The following is an 18,820-nucleotide window of genomic DNA, read 5'->3' on the forward strand; positions in this document are numbered from 1 at the left end:
CCCCCCCCAGCGCTGGCTACAGAGTTGCTTCTCTGTCTCCCGACTAAGTCCCACCTGCCGCCCAGACTTGGAGGATGATGGGCGGGGTCGGAGAGCCTGACCTGTGACAGTCACAGACTGTGTGGTCCCGCAGGACCCTGTGTGTCTTGTTTGTTTGTTTTTTTAAATCACAACCCAGTAAGAACACTTTTTTTTCCCCACAAATACATACATGCAAACAGCAACAAAAGTTTCACAAAACAACATGTGCTTTTGGCCTGTGTAACCAACTCAGATATTTTCTTTTATTCTACTTCTGGGTTGTTGTTGTTTTCGTTCTTTAAAAAGCTAATCAACGCTTAACGTATTTTCACCACCCAAGAAAGAGTCAAGACTTACAGGTCAGAAAACAACTGTGGCCACGGTCTCCCTCACCCCCGGGGCCCACCTCCTTCCCGGCTTTGCTGCTCATGTGCCGGCGGGATCCGCTCTCCATAGCTTCCTTATAATTAACTCACGTTTTCCCCGAGGTAAATTGAAGTAAGAAGGAAAAGCGTGTCAGAACAGTAAACGGGGAACCACGAATACGAGGTTGCCACGATAAACAGACCCGGTGAAAACAAAGTGGTTTCTCGCTTCTGGCAGGGATCCTGGTATTTGCCAACACCCATCCTGAGACCTGTTGCCGTTTGTCCAAAAAAAAAAGCAACAGGGGAGGACAATGGCCAGTGTCAGAAGGCGTCAAAGCCGTACGACCGCCGGACGAAAACCGGATGTGTTTTTCCCCGCGTGCAGCCATGCTACTTCATGTAGCGTGGGCGCATCACCTAACCTGACCTCCTAGACCTGTCTGGGCAATCAGCCCCATGGTGTGAGGGCAGCCTTGACCCTCGGGTCAAGGGTCACACGCCTAGCAGGCGAGGGGCAGAGGCTGGGTTTCTGTTCTTGCCCCACAGACCTCCCTGCCTCTCCTTCTTCCGGAGTGGTGGGTTGCCGCGTGGCCTCGAGGAGACAAGGTCAGAGGCCGAGGAGCGGGGGTCACCTGCCCCCGCAAGTGCGCGCGGCCAGACTGGCCGTGTCTGCGTGCTGCGCTGCGCTGAGAGGAGGCTGCGGGGCACCATCAGGGGTCCCCTGAGGGCACGACCCGGAGCTCTGCCAGAGCACGGTGGCCGCCGGACCCACACAAAATCGGCCCCTTTCTGGGGCCCCGCCCACAGGCTCCAGGGCGATACCCTGTGATGAAGATGTAACGGCAGCCCCCCAAGTCGGAGCGGCGTGGTCCACCACTGCTGGGTCGTGTCTCCCAAAATGCTCCCTCCCCAAGAGGTCACTTGTTAGGGACGCTGTCCCCCAGCCCCCTGCTTAGAAGCCACTTGTAGGAGGGGACCTCGAGGGCCAGGGTTTCCTGCTCCGGGACCCCAGTGCTCAGGTGGGCAGGAGATCCCGTGGGGCAAGCGGCCGGTCGAGGCAGAGGAGGAGTGTCAAGGAGCAGAACGACACTGGGGGGCTGGGTAGCATGGCTGGCAGAATGGGGTGGGGGCTGGCAGGTCCCCTGGGGGGTGGGTCTAGAGCAGGGCTGCGTGGAGAGTTTCACGGGGGAGTCAGGCGAGGGGGCTGGGAGGGGGCCGGCCGTGGAGCCCAAAGCCTGCATCCGGGTCGGAGAGCGGACGGGTGGGGGAGGGCTTTCTGGCCCGTGGCCCATCGCCCCAGAGGACTGACCCTGAGGCGGCTGGCAACCCCAGGCCTCCAGCACATGCATGCAGGGTGTTCTGTTTCCGTAGACGCCCGTGTTTTCAAATGAAAAACGTTTGTCTAATGCCATTTGCTTCGAAGTTGTGACCCGCCCTGTGTCCCTTACCTGGGGATGTACCTCACTGACCTGGCCTTTATCGAAGAGGGGACGCCCAATTACACGGAGGACGGCCTGGTCAACTTCTCCAAGATGAGGATGGTGAGTTTCCCGGGGCAGGGCAGGGGCGCGTCAAAACCCGGGCCGAGTCCCGGGACCGCCTGGCCTGCGATCGAGCACTCGCACCCGGCAGCCTGGAGCTGGCTTCTCCGGCGAGAGCCGCCGCGGGTCCCGGAGAGGCAGAGAGGCAGACAGCACCGGGCGGGCCCCCGGCCAGCCTTACCGCGCTCCCTCGGACGGAGCCCCCTGAGGGGTCGCCCCCGCTCACAGAGGAGCAGCCTGGGGCTCGCGGGGCTCCGTGGCCCACCCGAGGTCACCCCGCGGGGGAGGGGCAGAGCTGGCCACGCGAAGCCAGTGGCAGACAGAATCCGTAGGCAGCCCCTCCCGAGTGGAAGGAGAGAGCCGGGCCGGTGTCGTGGCTCCCCCCCGCCCTTTCTCACGACACCCTCGAATGGGTTCTGTGTGATGCGGTTTCCAGTCGACACGGGGCTCCCTAGGAGGGCTTCTCTGTCACCCGCAAGCCAGAAGCACCGTCCTGGTGACAGGACGGGGCCCCGGCACCCACGCACAGTGGGCACGCAGAACGTGGCAGGTGCCCGGCTTTTGCTGAGACGTGGGCACCGTTTCGGGATGTTGGACAGCCTGCCCTCTCCGACCGAATGGTGCTTTTTCTGTCACGTAATCGACCCGTAGACTTTTTACTAGTGTCCCCCTGGACACGGATCGCTGGGGCGAGGGAGGCCGCGTGTGTGTGAGCTAAGAGACCGACTTCGGGCTTGGCTGCCGGTGCCCCGTCCGTGCCGCGGAGCGGAGGGGCTGGGGGAGCCCGAGAGAGCAAACTGTCTTCTTGACGTGTCCTCGTCCTCGCAGATTTCTCACATCATCCGAGAGATCCGCCAGTTCCAGCAAACTGCCTATAAAATAGAACACCAGGTGAAGGTAAGCCGGACGCACTGTCCCCGTCACCCGGGCCGTCACTCGGGCACGCGCTCCGTCCGTCAGTCCGTACCCCTCCCTGCACACCCAGCCCCTCTCATCCCCCGACCCCCCGGGGCCCCGCGCCAACGCCAGCGTCTCCAAGAAGCCTTCCCTCTGCCCCGACCGGCGGGGAGTTCTCCCCGCTCCACGGCTGGTGCTGAGCTTGCCGCTCCCGTCTGATTTGCACCTGCCCTGGGACGGCTGGACGTCCCGTCTGGGCCCCCTCCCAGCCAAGAGAGGCAGCGTTTACAGCATCTTTTTGGAAAGTGACGCCCCCTAGTTACAAAGTTCAGAGCTGGGAAGGGCTCGCGGCGGAAAGTCCCCCCGGCCGAGTGCAGCCGTCTGTGGTGTGGTTTTCCTCCTGCCCTGGGTTTTGGAGCAAAATAATAATAATAATAATAATAACGAGGCTTTGGTTCCAAGCAAGCGACAACTGAAAGAGCCTTGAGGAGAACTTGGCGAAGCGGGGCTGCCCGTGCGGCTTGGGAGCTGCCCCTCGAAGCACCTTTACTTGTAGGAATCCAGCAGGTGACGCGGGAGGGCGGACGGAAGGGTGATTGTGTCCGCTCCGCGATCTCGCCCCGGAGCGAGCCGTGCGAGGCCGGGAGCGCGGCCTCGGTTTCCCCTTTCTCCTCTCGGGGTGAATGTCGCTCAGCCTGATGTGTATTCGGCATGAACGCTGAAAGAACACGTGACCCCCTCGCCACCTAGGTCCTACGACTGACATCTTAGAGGGTTTTTTCCAAAGTACGAGCCCCAAATGCTTCACCTAGAGTTCGGCCAAGGGTGACGTCGGCCACACATGACTTCACGTCCCCGTCAGGCGGCAGTCAGTAATAATAGCCGGCCCACGTGAAGACGCAGCGCTGGCTCAGACGCGTTCGCCCCACCCCCGCGGGGGCCCCGTGTCCCCACCGCCTGCCACTTGCCCCGCGCCTTCCTCTCGCCAGGTGACCCAGTACCTGCTGGACCAGTCCTTCGTCATGGACGAGGAGAGCCTCTATGAGTCTTCCCTGCGAATGGAGCCCAAACTCCCCACCTGAAGCCGGCCCGGCCCGGCCCCGGCGCCCCACGGACACACGCGGTGTGATGTGTACATAATTGTCTGGTTCCTGGATTCTCCTCTCTAGTATGTGCTTCTCCAAGAATACAAATCCGTTCTCGTTCTTAGATCCCCGTAGAACCGGAACAGGAGCCTCCGCTCCCGCCCCGCCCCCAGCCCCCCCCCCCCCCAGCGCCTGTTTCTTTCCAGCCGCATCCGTAGCCTTCCCAGCCCCCCAATCCCTCGGACGGGGAGACGGAGCCCGTGCAGACGCCAGCCTGGGCGCCACCCGCTTCTGTCCTTCCGCGGCCCAGGCCTCCCCCCCTCCCCGGGCTGAGGCGGCCCCCCCCCCCCCGGGGCCCCCCCCGCATGTTCCATGTAGTCGTCGTAACGGGGGGGTGGGGGGGTGGGGGGAGGCGGGCGGGGACCGCACCCTGAAGTCCAGTCATCCACGGATCTTCCCGCTGACGGCGATGCCAGTTTCCAAAGCAGCTTTTTCAGCCAAAACCACAGGGGTCAGAACTCTCCGTCTCCCGGTAACCTGGACGGAGGGGGTCCTCTCCGCTGAGAACCACGCCCCGCGACACCAGCACACCACCTTGTGCGGGCCCCACGTGCTCCCTGCTCTGGGGACCACACCAGGGTCTCCGTGAACCCGGCCGAGGCCCCGGAGCGTCCCCAGGGGAACGGAGTCACGACGCAGAGTCGCATCGACTTCTGCCGGCCGCTGCCCGGCATCCGCCGCAAGTCGGGGACCCAGAGAATGTCACTCGTCTCTTAGCCGCCTCACGGTCACCGCCAGCTTACGTTGAGATGCTCCGACGCTTTGTGAAAATAGTGCCACGCCGTAGAGCTAGGAAATCAGTGAGTGTCTGTGTTGCACACACCGCAGTCCCGTCCGAGCGCCTTCCAGCAGGAGTCCGGCAGCGCCCGTTCCGCGAATACCCCCACGTGCTGTGACGCCGCGCGGCGGGGAGAGCGCAGTCAGCTCCGCGCGGCTGGCGTGCCCCAGGACGGCACACAGGCTGCTCCTGCTGTAAGCAATACCTTAGTGGTATGAGAATTCTATTCCTAGTCCTAAAATATTTCCACTTACAGCTTGTTTGGAAAAAAGAAATTTCCATTTTTGTAAAAATATATGTTTCCTGATTACCTCTTGCTAATAAATTTCTTCTATCTCAGGGTGAACAGTGAGTCTCGACGGGTTTCATTCGTGCACTCAAGGGGAATCTGAGGAGCGCTCGGTCCTCAAGGAGCCCGGGCAGGGACCGGAGGGACAGGAGGGACACAAGCCCTGCCCTCGGGGACACGCGGTCTGCAGTCCAGTTATCCGCTGCCCCGGAACAATGGCGCCGAAATTTAATGGCTTGAAACAGTTTCTGTTACATTTCAAAGTCTGGGGGGCCGTCGGGGTCCAGCTGGAGTCTCTCTCATGAGGTCACGGCAGCTGGGGCTGGGGGGGTCATCTGAAGGCTCGACTGGACGCGGGGTCCGGGACGGCGCTCTCCGTGGCGGGAAGGTGGTGCTGGCTGGGGGCCGAGCTGGGCTGTCCCCCTGCCCCCGCCACCCACACCGGGCCTCTGCGTGTGGCTGGGTTCCTCCCGGTCCCAGAGCCACCTTCCAGGAGGCTGGGGAAAAGCTGAAGGGCTACTTGCGACACAGCCTCAGAGCTCCCGCAGTGTTCTATTGATCCCACGCCGTCCCCAAGGCCCGCTGGGTCACCAGGGGATCGAGCTGCGGGAACAGAGGATTTGCAGCTTCTTCAAGTCACTAGAGAGGCCACTTCAGCCATCACAGGAGGGGACAGGAAGGGCCTTGGGGGGCAGCGGAGGAGAGGACGTGGGGGAGGGTTCAGAGAAGCCCCGCAGAGATGGAGGGGGCTGCGAGCAGGGGCGACCCGCCAGGCAGGCAGGGAGGGAGCGCACCCCAAGCAGGGAGGTTAGCGAAAGCCCAGAAGCGTGAGCGCGTGTCCTCGTCCGGGCAGCAGCTGGCTTGAGGGGCAGCACAGAGGTGGAGGTGATGCGGAGGAAAGCAGATGGTGGGAAGCCGGGAGAAAAGAATTCCCGGAGGGGAGGGCAGCTCCCGGGTGGGGCCAGTTGAGGCCTAGGACCTGCCTTGTGGCTGGGACATGACCCCGCCCCCCCATCAGCGCCTCCAAGGGCGACAGGAAGGTGAGCGGGAGTGCACCCCGCCCCGGGTCCACCCCCGATGCCTCCTCACGGTCACTCGTGGAACCTGGGCCCAGAACGCTGCCCTCAGGTACAGGCATGGAGCCTGAGGTAAGGCGGGACCCACTTCCGGAACCTCCCAGGGCCACGGCCCCTGGGACCTGCTCTCCAGGTCCCCCAGACCCTTTTTATCCCACTTCTACTGTGACCCAAGCGGGGGCGCCTCTACAGGGACAGGGCCTGGTTTGGACAGCCAGCTTCACCACTCGCCTGCGGGGGGGCCCAGCAAGTGACTGAACCACAGGGGTGGGGATACTTCATCACAGAATAGAATTAAATGAGCTAATACAGCTAAAGCGCTCGGCACGGAAGCAACGGCTGATGGTGGGGGCAGCACATGACAGGGTCCCAGAAAGATCTCTCGTGGTAAGCCACGGCAGCAGCTGTTACCGTCTGGAGTAAAGGCCGAGCTGGGGCTCCGTGGGCCCGGCCCACCAGCCCAAGTCCCCGAGGCCCAGGCGTGTGCTGAATGCTGTCCCCTCCTCTGAGGTCCTGGAGGGAAGGAGGAAACCACAACTGGGTGTCCGCGTCCTTCAGGATGGGGACCCCAGCGCCCTTTTCCCCACCGCGAGCAGACCCCGAGGCGGCAGGTGCACCGGACCGGAGCTCAACGTGTTTCTTCCTCTGTTCCCGATGGGAGGCAGCATTGCGGCTACTTTGCTCCCTCCCCAGGGGACGTCTGCGGGTCATACGATTGGTCAGGGAGACAGGTGGACGTGGGACAGCAGCTAAGAGTGCACGGGCTGGCCCCAAATGTCCCGCTGTGAGCCAGGCGGCCCAGCGTCCACTCCCCGCTTCGCCGCTCACCTGCTGTAGGGCCTTAGGCAACTTCTACATCTGCCTTTTGGCTCAGTGTCCCCTTCTGTGAAACGGGGTCTACAACAACAGTGAAGGTTCCCGTGAAGATCGGCCGGGGGACTGGCGCACGGCGAGCACTGGACGACCGCTGGCTGTTTTTCCTTCATGACACATTTACAGGACGCTCAGCGTCAGGCCACCCCAGCCACTGCGGACTCGGTTACGAGCCACGCCGTCAGGGTCCCTGTCCCCACAAAGCCGCCTTCTGCTGGACGGCGGGCAGCGGGCAATTTTTGCAAATACCGGGGGCAGGGTCGTGGTGTGCAGGCCACCTGAGGCTGGCACGTCTGAGCTGAAACCCGGAGAATGCAAAACCGTGATGTCACCATTACAGAGGCCACGAGGCCACCGGTCACCTGAACGCGGGCACACGTGCGCGGATCGGGTGAGGTGCCAGGCAGCTCTCAGGCTTTTCCAGGACAGGAAAAGTGAGGCCAGAGAAACACACGCCACCCCCCATGTCAAATTTAAGAGGCTGCCAAAAGATCTCTGTCATTAAGGTGACATTCTAATGCTTTTAAAAAGCCAAAATTGGGGGCACCTGGGTGGCTCAGTTAGCTAAGGGTCCAACTTTGGCTCAGGTCGTGATCTTACCGTCAGAGCCCCGCGTCGGGCTCTGTGCTGACAGCTCGGAACCTGGAGCCTGGAGCCTGGAGCCTGGAGCCTGCTTCGGGTTCTGTGTCTCCTTCTCTCTCTGCCCCTCCCCCACTCACGCTCTGTCTCTCTCTCTCTCTCTCTCTCTCTCTGTCTCTCAAAAATAAATAAACTTAATTTATTTTATTTTGTGTTTAATTAATATTTTGTATTTATAAAATAAAAAGTAAAAATTCAAAATTAACGGAAGCATGCATGGTGACCAAAATATGAGCATTCGAGGTACAGACAGGGTCAGTGGTACTGACTTTTCCTTCGGCCTCGGGCTCGTGTGCAGCTGGGCACGGCTTCTGGCCCCTTTTGTAGGTGGGTGACAGTGGAGCTGGCTCAAGAAGGGACACGGCTTTGCCTCGGGTGGGTTGCAGGTGGGCTCCAGGAGCTGTGGGGGCGGGTTGCCGGGGAGCCCATGGGGCTGTGGGCGAGGCCATGGGGGGCTCTTGGGGCTGTGGGCGGGGCTGTGGGCGGAGCTGTAAGCGGTCTCCTGGGGCTGTGTGCCCCCAAGCCCACGAGGGAGCTTGTTAAGGTCAGTAGGCGCGAGGAAGGCTGCCCTGGTCCTTGAGGGTCCTGTGCTGTAAGTGGGTCTCACCAAGGCGAACAGAGCTGCCCGGGCCCCTGGCCGCCCCAGCAGCCACTCCCACCAGCCCTGTGCTTCACGACCGTGGCCTCCTTCCCAACAGGGGCCGGTTGTTGCCACAAGGTTATGGCGGTGTCACCCGGACCCACACGCCCTCCAGGTATTGATGGGGCTCCCACCTCCAGGTAATGTGCATCCCACCCCGTCCCTGGCCTCCTGGAACTCCAGACCCAGCTGGGGACAGGAGACCCACCCGGCTAATGACCCCTGAGTTTCTAGCTACAGCCACCCCTCCTTCTAGGCTCCAGGCCCTACGGCCAAACATCTAGAAGCCGTCTCCACGGGGGTGCCCCACGGCCACCTCGACTCCACTGGACCAGACCGATCTCCGCACCCCACCCGATTGTGCCAGCCAGAAACCAGGGGTCGCCCCTGACCCACCTGCAGGGGGTCGCGGGTCCGTGTCAACCTCCTGAGTCCGTTCCCAGGCAGGTGGCAGCTTCTCACCTGGGGCCAGCCGTTCCCCAAGTACAGGTGCCCTCTGCATGCTTGCAAGCTGTTGAGGACTCCCCCCAAAAACCCACATAAGTGTGTTAGATCAGCCACTATAATGGTACTTACTGATGAGTGTATGCAAAACTAAAACTTCGGGGAAGTGTTTGAACAATTACGTCCATTCTTTGAAAAACAGCAGTAACATCAGCACCCTACTTCTGGCCACGCACCCAGGGAGCAGAGAGCAGATTCCCCAAGGGTTAACTGTGCACCGATGTTCACAGCAGCATTCTTCACCCAGCCAGAAGGAGCGGGCCACCCGAGTGCCCACTGATGGACGGACAGATAGACGTGTGCGGTCTGCACACACAATTCAGCCTTAAAGAGGAAGTGTAGGGGCGCCCGGCTGGATCCATCGGTGGACTGGGGGGAGCTCGGTGCGTGGGGGTGGGCCGGGGGCTGAGGTGGGGAGGCTGGGGACGGGGGGGGGGGGGGGGGGGGGGACGGGGGGGGTTCGGTGCATGGGGGCTGGGCCGGGCGTGGGAGCGGGGGAGCTGGTGTTCGGTGGGGACAGAGCCTCAGCGTCGCAAGATGAAGAGAGTCCAGGGGACAGACAGTAGGGCCGGCTACAGACGGCGTGCGTGTACTTAAACCACTGAGCTCTCGAGAGTTAGGATGGCAAATTCTGCGTTTGTACATGTCTTACCAGTTTATAAGATCTCATCAGACAGCAACAAACGTATTACGTGCCAACGTGTTAAAACAGAAACTAGCCCAAATCATCACCCCCGAGGCTTGACTCCCTTCCATCCTTTCCCGAGAACTTCACCTTTGGTTTTGACTTGAACGACAGAAAGGGACTGGCCCACACATTGACCCTGGAGCCCGAGCCCCAGGCAAGTCTGTTGGGTTCCAGGGACCAGGCCCTGGTATCTTCTGGGGACCGTGACCCCGCCCCCTGCGACGTCTGTCTCCCTGGATCATTCAAGGCGCGTGGGACCGTGCTCCCGACATGTGGATGCGCCCTTGTCTTTGCTCCAGACAGATGAGCCTTATTCTAAAAAGTATTTGTCCTCATAACCTAACAACACAGCCATGCTGTTCGGACTCCTGTAACAAAGGAGCAGCTCTGACGGGACAGGCTCTCACTAGGTGGTAACACCATCCTACGGAGTGACGTCGTATGAGCCCCAGGCCAAGCGAGCGTTGGTCATCTTGTTTAGACTCAAAGGCTCTCTGTGCCGTGGTAATAAGCATCACTGAGCTTGCCATCTCGCCAGCGTGGCGGTGCCCTTGTACTCTAAGTCACACGGCCTGATTACACGGAACTCGAAATTTGACCTGAAACACCGTTGAGGTAAAGGCTGACCTTCACCGGCACTCGGTGCTGTTTTGTCCAAACGATGTACACTCAGGAACATTTCCCCGAACCTTCTGTTTCCACCTGGCTAAAGGAACTAAGAAATGAACAACCCGGGGTCTAACGCTCACGTGGCGCCTGGCGGGCTGCGAAACCCGGGGCGAGACGCTGGGGGTGGGGGGACAGAGAGAGAGGCAGGGAGACATGGGCTGTCCCCAGACTGTCACCAGAGCCACTGGGGGTGGGGGGACAGAGAGACAGAGGCGGGGAGACATGAGCTGTCCCCAGACTGTCACCAGAGCCACTGGGGGTGGGGGAACAGAGAGACAGAAGCGGGCAGACATGGGTGTCACCAGACTGTCACCAGAGCCACTGGGGGTGGGGGGACAGAGAGACAGAAACGGGGAGACATGGGTGTCCCTAGACTGTCACCAGAGCCACTGGGGAGATGGAGAGACAGAAACGGACTGCAGCACAGTGACAACCAGCTTTCTGTCAAGGGCATGCAGGCCACTTGTGGGGTGAGGTTCTGGAGACACGAAACGAGGGCCAGTTTACCAGTGGGGGCAGTGGTGCCCAAAATCACCTCTGTGTCCAGGCAGGGCGGGGCCTTTCCGCGTTTCTGTCCCCTCGACTCTCTTTCTTACGGGCTCACTGCTTACTTCTCAGACAAGAATGTCACCTTGTAAGCGGCTGAAATTCCCAGACCAGCGCTGCGGGGGTCGTGTGGGTGACCCCCTGCCAGGCCCTGGACATCCGTCCCTCCCTTGGGGACTTCCCGCCTCCTTCCTGTAAAACCTCCCACTGGGGACCACACTCTGCTTGCGGCCCTATCCGTGAATCGTTTCATAAAACCAATTACACCTCCACATTTACTCGGTTGACTGTCGTTTCTCAACAGACATAAAGAGCTCGTTTGTTAATGAAAACTCACTGAATTTCCCCCCCAAAAATAATTCAGTGAGAAAAATGGCATTGTTTTACATTTTTGCAAATCTCTTTCGTGTCTGGCCGAAGCAAAAACGCAGGATTCCCGCGTCTGCTTCCGCGTTCGATCTGTCACACGCGACGTGGCGTCTGGAAAACTCTACGCTCGTGAAAACCAGAGAACGGCCAGTGTGCCAGCGTTCGTCTGACAGTCGTCTCTCCCTTCATTACACAGTTGTCAGTGTGCAAGAGGGTGGAAACGCAGTCCTGCATCAGCCACCGCCCAGCGCGGCCCGCAGGGCTGCTTGCTGAGTAAATGGACCACATCCTGCCATTCAAAATGTGCCCCCTAAACCCGCAACGTCAGCATCGCCTGGGACCTGATCACGAACGCGGGATCTGGGTCCGCCCCAGGCCTCCTGAATCAGGGTCGAGTTTCAACACCTCCAGGAGGGTTGTTTCAGAAGCCGGGCCCGGGGAATAACGTGCCCAAGCCTCACCAGGCACACGTGAGCAGAGGTCCACCCGGCCCCTGGACACGGCCACGTTCACTTCCGTGACCTCATCACCCCCTAGCCCCGCATGTGCCCACCGGGCCGCGCCGTTGGCTGGCCTCAGTTATGGGACGGTGGCGGGCAGATGTGCCCCCGAAGGTGTCCACCCCCCAACCCCTGGATCCTGTGGATATAGTGTGTTGGCCAGAGGGGCTTTGCAGAGTTAATTAAGGTTATAGGCTTTAAAATAGGAAGATTAGCCTTATCACGTGGCCCAGTCTAATCCCACATGTCCTTAAAGGTAGAGCACTTTCAGGGACACCCGGGTGGCTCAGTCAGTTGAACGTCCAACTCTGGATTTCGACTCAGGCCATGATCTCACAGTGTGGGATCGAGCCCTGCGTCGGGCTCCGGGGGACGCTCTCTCTCCCTCTCTCTCTGCCCCTCCCCAGCCCCTGCTGTCTTTCTCTCTCAGAATAAAAAGAAAACAAGTAGAGAGCTTTCTCCAGCTGGAGGCAGAGAGACGTGCAGAGGTGAAGTCAGAGAGCTGTAAGCGTGAAAGGAGGACTCCCCGCCCCCACTGGCTGGAAGACGGTGACGGAGACGCAGGTGGCCTTGTGCTGACGGCCAGCAAGGACCCGGGGCCCTCAGCCCCACAGCTGCAGGAAGTAAATTCTGCCCGAGTCTGAATGAGTTGGGGGAAGATTCTCCCCCAGAACCTCTAGATAAAAGCCCAGGCCCACGGACCCCCTGACTCTGGTCTTGAGACCTGCCCAGGGGGATGGGCCACGTCCCCCAGAGCCACGGACCTCCAGGATGGGAGAAGATACGTTTGTGTTGTTTTGAGCCCCTAAGGGCGTGATAAGTTGCTACGGCAGCGACGGGAAGCTTCTACAAGCACGCGCCACGCCTGACCTGCTGTGCGAGTCCCAGGGGCGACATCACCCCCGCTGCACAGGGAAGGAACCCCGACTGTCCCACGGCAGTGTGCCCCGGGTATACAGTGACTGCCAGCGCGGGGTCTGACGTCAGCTCTGCAGCCCTCGGCCCTGGGCCACCTCCCGGCCCCCGTCACGCTCTCCCCTCCTCCTGGAGCACCACCCTTGTCGTCCCCTTCCTGCCTCCCCAGACCCCACCCTCTGGCAATGCCCTTCTCTCCGGGAAATCTTCCTTAATTCTCTCCAGTCCCGGGCTTCATCTGTCCCATCTCCGGGTGACCTCTGTGTCATGCCGCAGAGCTGTGTCACCGCCTCCCACGAGACCCCACCCGGGGTCCCCACCCAGAACCCGCCTGGGATTCTCCCTCTCCCTCTCTCTCTGCCCCTCCCCGCCCTCAAATAAAATTTAAAAAAAAAAAAAAAAAAAAAGCCGGACGGACGGCCACCGAGCACCTGAGACAATGCTCAACAGTACGAGTCATGAAGGAAATGCAAATCACAACCGCCACGCGGCTTCACGCCCACTGCGAGGTCTGCGGTCACATCCCAAACCCCCAGAAAATCACGAGTCCCTGCGAGACAAGTGCAGACCCGCGTTCACCGCTGGTGGGACTGAAACATGACACACAGCCTCTGTGGGGAAAACGGTCTGGCGGGTCCTCGGGGAGTCAGACAGCGCTACGCCGTGATGCCCCTGCCAGGACCCCACCCCCGGGGGAAAAAAAACACGTGTTCGCACAGAAACCTGTGCGCGGACGTCGCCAGCAGCAGCCTCCACGATAACCCCGAGGCGAAGACCACGCACGTGTCCACGGGTGGACGGTGGAACAGACGAAGCGTGGCGTCTCCACGCAGGGACCGTCCCTCGGCCTTAAACAAACATCGGGGCCCCCGGCCGGCTCTTGATCTCAGGGTGGGGAGTTCCAGCCCCGCGCTGGGGGTACAGGTGACCCGAAAAGGCATCGATCGATACGTGCTACGGTTCGGATGGACCTCGAGACCATGATGCTAAGCCAAAGAAGGCAATTACGAAACGTCACCCGGTAAATGTCACACGGCATAGAATTCCTTTTATGCCAAGTGTCCAGAGCAGGCAAATGTTTGCAGGCAGAAAACAGGTTAGTGGCTGCTGGGGAATTTGGGGTGGAGGAAGCCGGGAGTGGTTACTTAATGGGCGTGGGCTGTTCCGTAGAGATAACAAAGTTTTGAAACTCGGCCCACGTGGTGGTTGCATAACCCTATGAACTCCCAAGTGCCACCGAAATGGCTCACTTCATTTTATTTGAATTTCGGTCCAAACAAAAGAGAGAGGGACACAAAGAAACTGAGCGCCGGTGTCGGGAGAAAAGCGCGGCAGCTGAGGTCAGAAGCGGTTTAGATCTGTTCGTGGCCTGCCTCTGCGTGGTCACTCGAAAACGGTGGGTCGTGCGCTGCACAGACCTCACGGTGGTTAGAAAACGGAACAAGAGGAAGGGGTCGGGCCAGAGAGAGCTCTCGGGGGGGGCCGTGTCTCCCACGGGACCTCCAAGGGGTAGAAACCCCAGGTTTCTGGCTGAGAGGAGAGGAGGGGCCGGGTGTCCGAGGAGGAAGGGTCTGAGTGACCGCTGGCGGGACGGGGACCAGGCAGGGGCAGGAGAGGCGCCTGGGCCCCCCCGCCCCGTGAGGCTGGCCAGGGGTCGCCCGGGTGCACCGAGCACGGCCACCGTCTCGCCGGTACCGGCACCCGGCCGGCTCCCTGTCGGCCCTCATCTCGCCACTTGTGACTGCGAGTGTTTGTCGCGTAACTGCCGCCCACACTCAGGCCCAGTTGACTCACGCCCCCCACGAGGCAAGGCCACTCCTCCTTGCCGGGAAGGGAGGTCAGGAATGTCCCGCTCGCACGGCCGGGGCAGGGCAAAGCTACTGGTCCTCTTCTGGGTCGGGGGCCCCTGCACGGCCCCACCTTCGGCTTCCTGCCCCCTGGTTCCCAATGAGCCTCGCGCCCGACCACAAACCCTGACGTCCGTGCTTGTTCCTCTCACGGCAAGGGCAAGCCGCATCGGGGGGTGGGCACAGCACCTCCAAACCTCCCTCAGCCAGACGCCCCTCAGGTGTCACCTGTAACGCCCGAGCCTGTCACCATCTGACCCCGAATAAATGAGGTCAACTATTTCTACTGCTGCATTCGTGCTGTGCTTGCTGTATGCCGGGCCCTGGGCTTGAGCTCCAACACCCCAGCATTTTTATCTTCATTTCCCCGCGGAGGGCAAGATACAGGAAACCCGACTTTCAAAATATTTAGCCACCAGGACGGCTTGGGCACTGACCCCTCAGACTAACAGCCAAACAGGTGCAAACCGGCTGAAAATCGCTCAGTTCCACAAGGCGCTCTCACGAACGGTAAAGGATGCAGACTATTAATTGGGGGTTCTGGAAGGGGAAGTTTCTGTAGGGGAGAGAGGACAAGCCAGGAGAGTAGGGAGGGAGCTGGGGGATGTGCGGGACGGGGAGCTCGCCTGTGCATGGTGCGGAGCGCGGTGCGGGCGGACGGACGTATCACAGGAGGTGACCCTGCGTGACAGGGTCGACGGTGAGAATCTGTGCACAACAGGAGACTGAAGGGGGCTCTGGAGGACAGATGAGTGGAGGCAGACATGCTCTGGGCTCTGGCCCCCCAGCTCCTGCCTCCCCCAGACGCAAGAGCAAAACGAACTAAGCAGGAGTAAGTTGCACAGAAGTGTGGGGGCTTGCGGAAGATTCCAGAAACTGCTGGTTCCCTCAAGGGGCCAAGACGAGGGCGAATGAAGCAACACATACCCCTCAGGCACAAAATGTAAGCGAGTGCCCAAAAACTGGAGTAACCAAGATAAATAATATTTTAGGGCAATGTTTTTAAAAATCAAATATTAATGCAAAAAGAAAAAAAAAAACCGTGATGAACAAAGTGTCAAACTTTAAAAACTAAAACAATGACGGGCTCTAACTCTTCCCTTGTACATGACGTACTGCCTTCGTCCCAGTCCTGGCGGCCTTGATGAAACGCGGCTTCCGGACTTTTCTGGAAGCTTTCGCCCTTCTTCTGGCTGCAGATGCAGTATCTTCACCAAGGGTGCTCACTAACTTCTCGGGACACTAACTTGTGGCCTCTCTCGTAGTTGGAGGACATCTCCAGGACAACTTCTCTGATCCACAGCACAGGAAGGGACCAAGTTGACAGAGTGTCTCCTGGTGGATGACAGCCAGCACAAGACCCGAGTTCCTATGAATCTGCCGGATGCAGACTTACTCCCTCCTGCATTCCTTACCTTTCCTGTTTGACAAGCTCTTCAGTCACTCACCTCTGTATCTACCCACCATCCACCCATCTCCTTCCTCCCTCCCTCCCTTCCTCTCTCCCATCCATCCATCGATCCATCCTTCCTTCCTTCCTTCTATCCACTCATCTATCCATCCATCCAATCAACCATCCATCCATTCATCCATCCAACCATCCATCCATGCATCCTTCCATACTTCCATCCCCTCCCTCCCTCCTTTCCTTCCCTCCTTCCCTCCCTCCAGCCAGCCATTGCTCCTTCTATCCACTCCACCATACAGGCCCCTCTACAGACAGTCGTCCACCCGACCACTTAACCAACGCCCTATCTTCCCGCTACGCAAAGTCAGCACGTAGCTGTGGAAAAAGCTCCATCACTTGCCAGCAGGCCTACTGAACTTCCCCACGTCTCAGCTGCTTTATCTGGAAAGTGGGTACCTGTATGCTCCTACAAACCTCACAGGGTTTATGGGCATTAAATAGGCAAATCCACGTCGGTGGCAGCTACTATGTCATATTACATTGTTAATACGGTTCCTACTATCACAAGACACCAGAGGCGGGGTGCAAAAATGAATCTGGCAAGCCCTCAGCTTGTCTGCTAAGAGGTGGACTCTGACAGGTGACCACAGCCGGGGAGGCGGGGCAGCCTGCGGGTGATCCCCGAGGAATCAGGAGCTGTGGTTTGGTTGGTGCCCGACCCCTGCTGATGGCTAATTAGAAAGGGCAGGCCTGGGGGCTCGCTGTCATTGACCTGCTCCAGAGAGGACGATATCTACTTCATAGAATTGTGGGTTCAGCCGGCCAGCGGTTCGAACCCCAGCTCCATCACTTATCTGTGTGGCCTTAGGCGATCGCTTAAGTGCCTCGATCATTTCATCTGTAAAATGGGGATCAATAGTGAGGATGAGAAAGTTTGTTCACGTAAAGCCCTCGGAACTGGGTCTAACACAACCATAAGGGAGGTAACGACTCCTCTCTTAGCCCCCAGACCCCAGAAGTGCAAACGCGTGCCAGCCTCTGCATGCCCTGGAGCCTGAGAACATGCCCACCACCTGCCACCAGAGGCACCAGTTAACCTGAACGTCTCACCTGCTGGGTGAGTTTCCTCCTGCTGCGTGACGAATCACCGCACAGGTAGGGGTTCAGGACAACACAGACATCATCTCATAGTTCTCAAGGTCAGAAGTCCACGTGGAGGTGACGGGCTCCCCTGCCTCCCCTGGAGGTGACGAGCGCATCTCCCTGCCTCTTCCTCTTCTGCTTTGAAGGGCCCACGTAATTGTCCTGGGGCCCTTGGACAATCCGTTAACGTCAGCTGGCTGAAAGCCTTGATTTCGTCTGCAAAGTCCCTTCACAGCAGTGCCTGGACTGTGTCTGAACAAATAACCCAGGACGGAACTTTCGGGCCGCCGCCCGAGGGCCCAGCAGGGCTGTGCTGCCAGTGCCACCTCTGTAGAGGTACAGAGGACCGGAAGCACGGAGAGGCCATCCCAGAGGTGATTCCCAGAGGGAGCCAGACGTGCAGACAAACCCACCATGAAAACAAGTGTAGGCAGCAAAGGACACAGGGCACACGACTGAGCCCGTATCTGGGGCGAGTCACTTTTATGGTGCAAACCACTTGCCTGGGTCGCACCGTGAATCCTCAGTGGGACCAGACCCAGACACTGGTCTCCAGCTGACCAAGCCACCGCCTTCCTCACTGCATCTCACACCCTCTTGATCCACACCACAGGGTCACCGGGGCCCCAGCCCAGGGGGCAGGTCTGGGGTCAGAGGTCAGAGGCGCCTGGGATGGGCAGGTGCCGTGTTTCCTGCTGCGGGAGAGGCCAGCTGTGCGTCCTCCCGAGGCCGGGGACTTACCAAACCTCACTGCAGGGCAGTACCCGAGATCTTTGCCTCAAAGTGCACCAGAGGGACATCCAGACGGGAGCAAAGTCACAAACTGACAAAGATCCGCTTTATCTGCCAGGACAGAGTCTGCGGGCACCGATGCCGGTTCTCGTGCAGAGTCGGTGTCCACACGCCACAAGAGATCACCCTTAGGCCCCTTCTGTGCACGTGCCTGGGCCCCTACCCACCAGCCAGATCCTAGGAGACAACCCTCATCCCCCCCCCCCCCAACCTGGTCCCCTGGGGCCTCAGAGCACAGCCTGGCCTGAGAACTTTGGGAGAGAAAAGCCCTGGGGAGAGAGGTGGGAGCTGAGACAGAACGGCCCCACAGGCCCTGACCGCACCCCAAATTGCCTCTGGCTGCAAAAATGGAGAATGACAGACTGCAGTAGATCAAACCTGGGTTCAGATTCCCAACACACGCTTCCTGGGACAGTTACCACAAACTCTGGGGCCTCAGTTTCCCCATCCATAAAATGGGAGTGTGGGTGGGGGGTGAACAACCTGTGGCAAGTACAAAGGTGAAGAACATGGCCCCCAACGTGGGCGGGGGCGGGGGGAGCCTCACAAAACAAGTCCTATTAGCAGCTTCAGGGCCATTTTCTGTATTTGGCAAATCTGCAGAAAGAAGGAAGACTATATATGACTTGTAAGTTCATTCCACGTGGTTAATGAGGACCAGAGATGGGAGTTCAGGGGGCGGGGGCGGGCGGGAGAGATGGGGGGCTGCGGGGCAGGCGGGGGAGAGGGGGGGCTGCGGGACAGGGGGGCAGGCAGGGAGATGAGGGGCTGCGGGGGGTGGGGGCCGGTGGGGGAGATGGGGGGTTGCGGGGGTTGGGGGCGGACGGTGGAGATAGGGGCATCCGGGGGTGGGGGCGGGCAGGGAGACGAGGTCACGCTGTGACTGCCCCGCAGCAAACCCTGCCCGCGAAGGCCTTCCTTGCACCGTAGGAGGAAGAGGCGGCAGAGAGCGCACCACAGGTGCGTCTCCTCATCGGGCGCAGGTGTCCCGGAGCCCCGCCCCCGGTGCCCCGCCCCCGCCTGGAGCCCCGCCCCGCCGCCCCGCCCCATCCCCGGTGCCCCTCCCCCATGGAGCCCCGCCCCCCGGTGCCCCCGCCCCCGCCCCCGCCTGGAGCCCCGCCCCGCCCCCGGAGCCCCGCCCCATCCCGGTGCCCCCGTCCCCGCCCCGGAGC

General features: G+C 60.1%; 1 protein-coding gene across 2 annotated transcripts in view; it reads left to right on the forward strand.

The window, feature by feature from the left end:
- The window catches only part of RASGRF1 (Ras protein specific guanine nucleotide releasing factor 1), a 98,318-nt gene extending 94,038 nt beyond the window's left edge, over positions 1 to 4,280 (forward strand). Inside the window, exons 25-27 of one of the 2 annotated variants that reach the window (XM_049614386.1) lie at positions 1,813 to 1,930; positions 2,759 to 2,827; positions 3,817 to 4,280. In XM_049614386.1, the coding sequence (XP_049470343.1) occupies positions 1,813 to 1,930; positions 2,759 to 2,827; positions 3,817 to 3,909 (280 nt within the window). In that variant the 3' untranslated portion in view covers positions 3,910 to 4,280. Of the gene's footprint in view, positions 1 to 1,812; positions 1,931 to 2,758; positions 2,828 to 3,816 lie in introns of those variants that run through there. The other variant, XM_049614387.1, reaches the window with a different exon arrangement.
- The last annotated feature ends 14,540 nt before the right edge of the window (positions 4,281 to 18,820 follow it).

This window comes from Panthera uncia (genome assembly GCF_023721935.1).
Source record: "Panthera uncia isolate 11264 chromosome B3 unlocalized genomic scaffold, Puncia_PCG_1.0 HiC_scaffold_2, whole genome shotgun sequence".
Taxonomy (NCBI): Eukaryota; Metazoa; Chordata; class Mammalia; order Carnivora; family Felidae; genus Panthera; species Panthera uncia.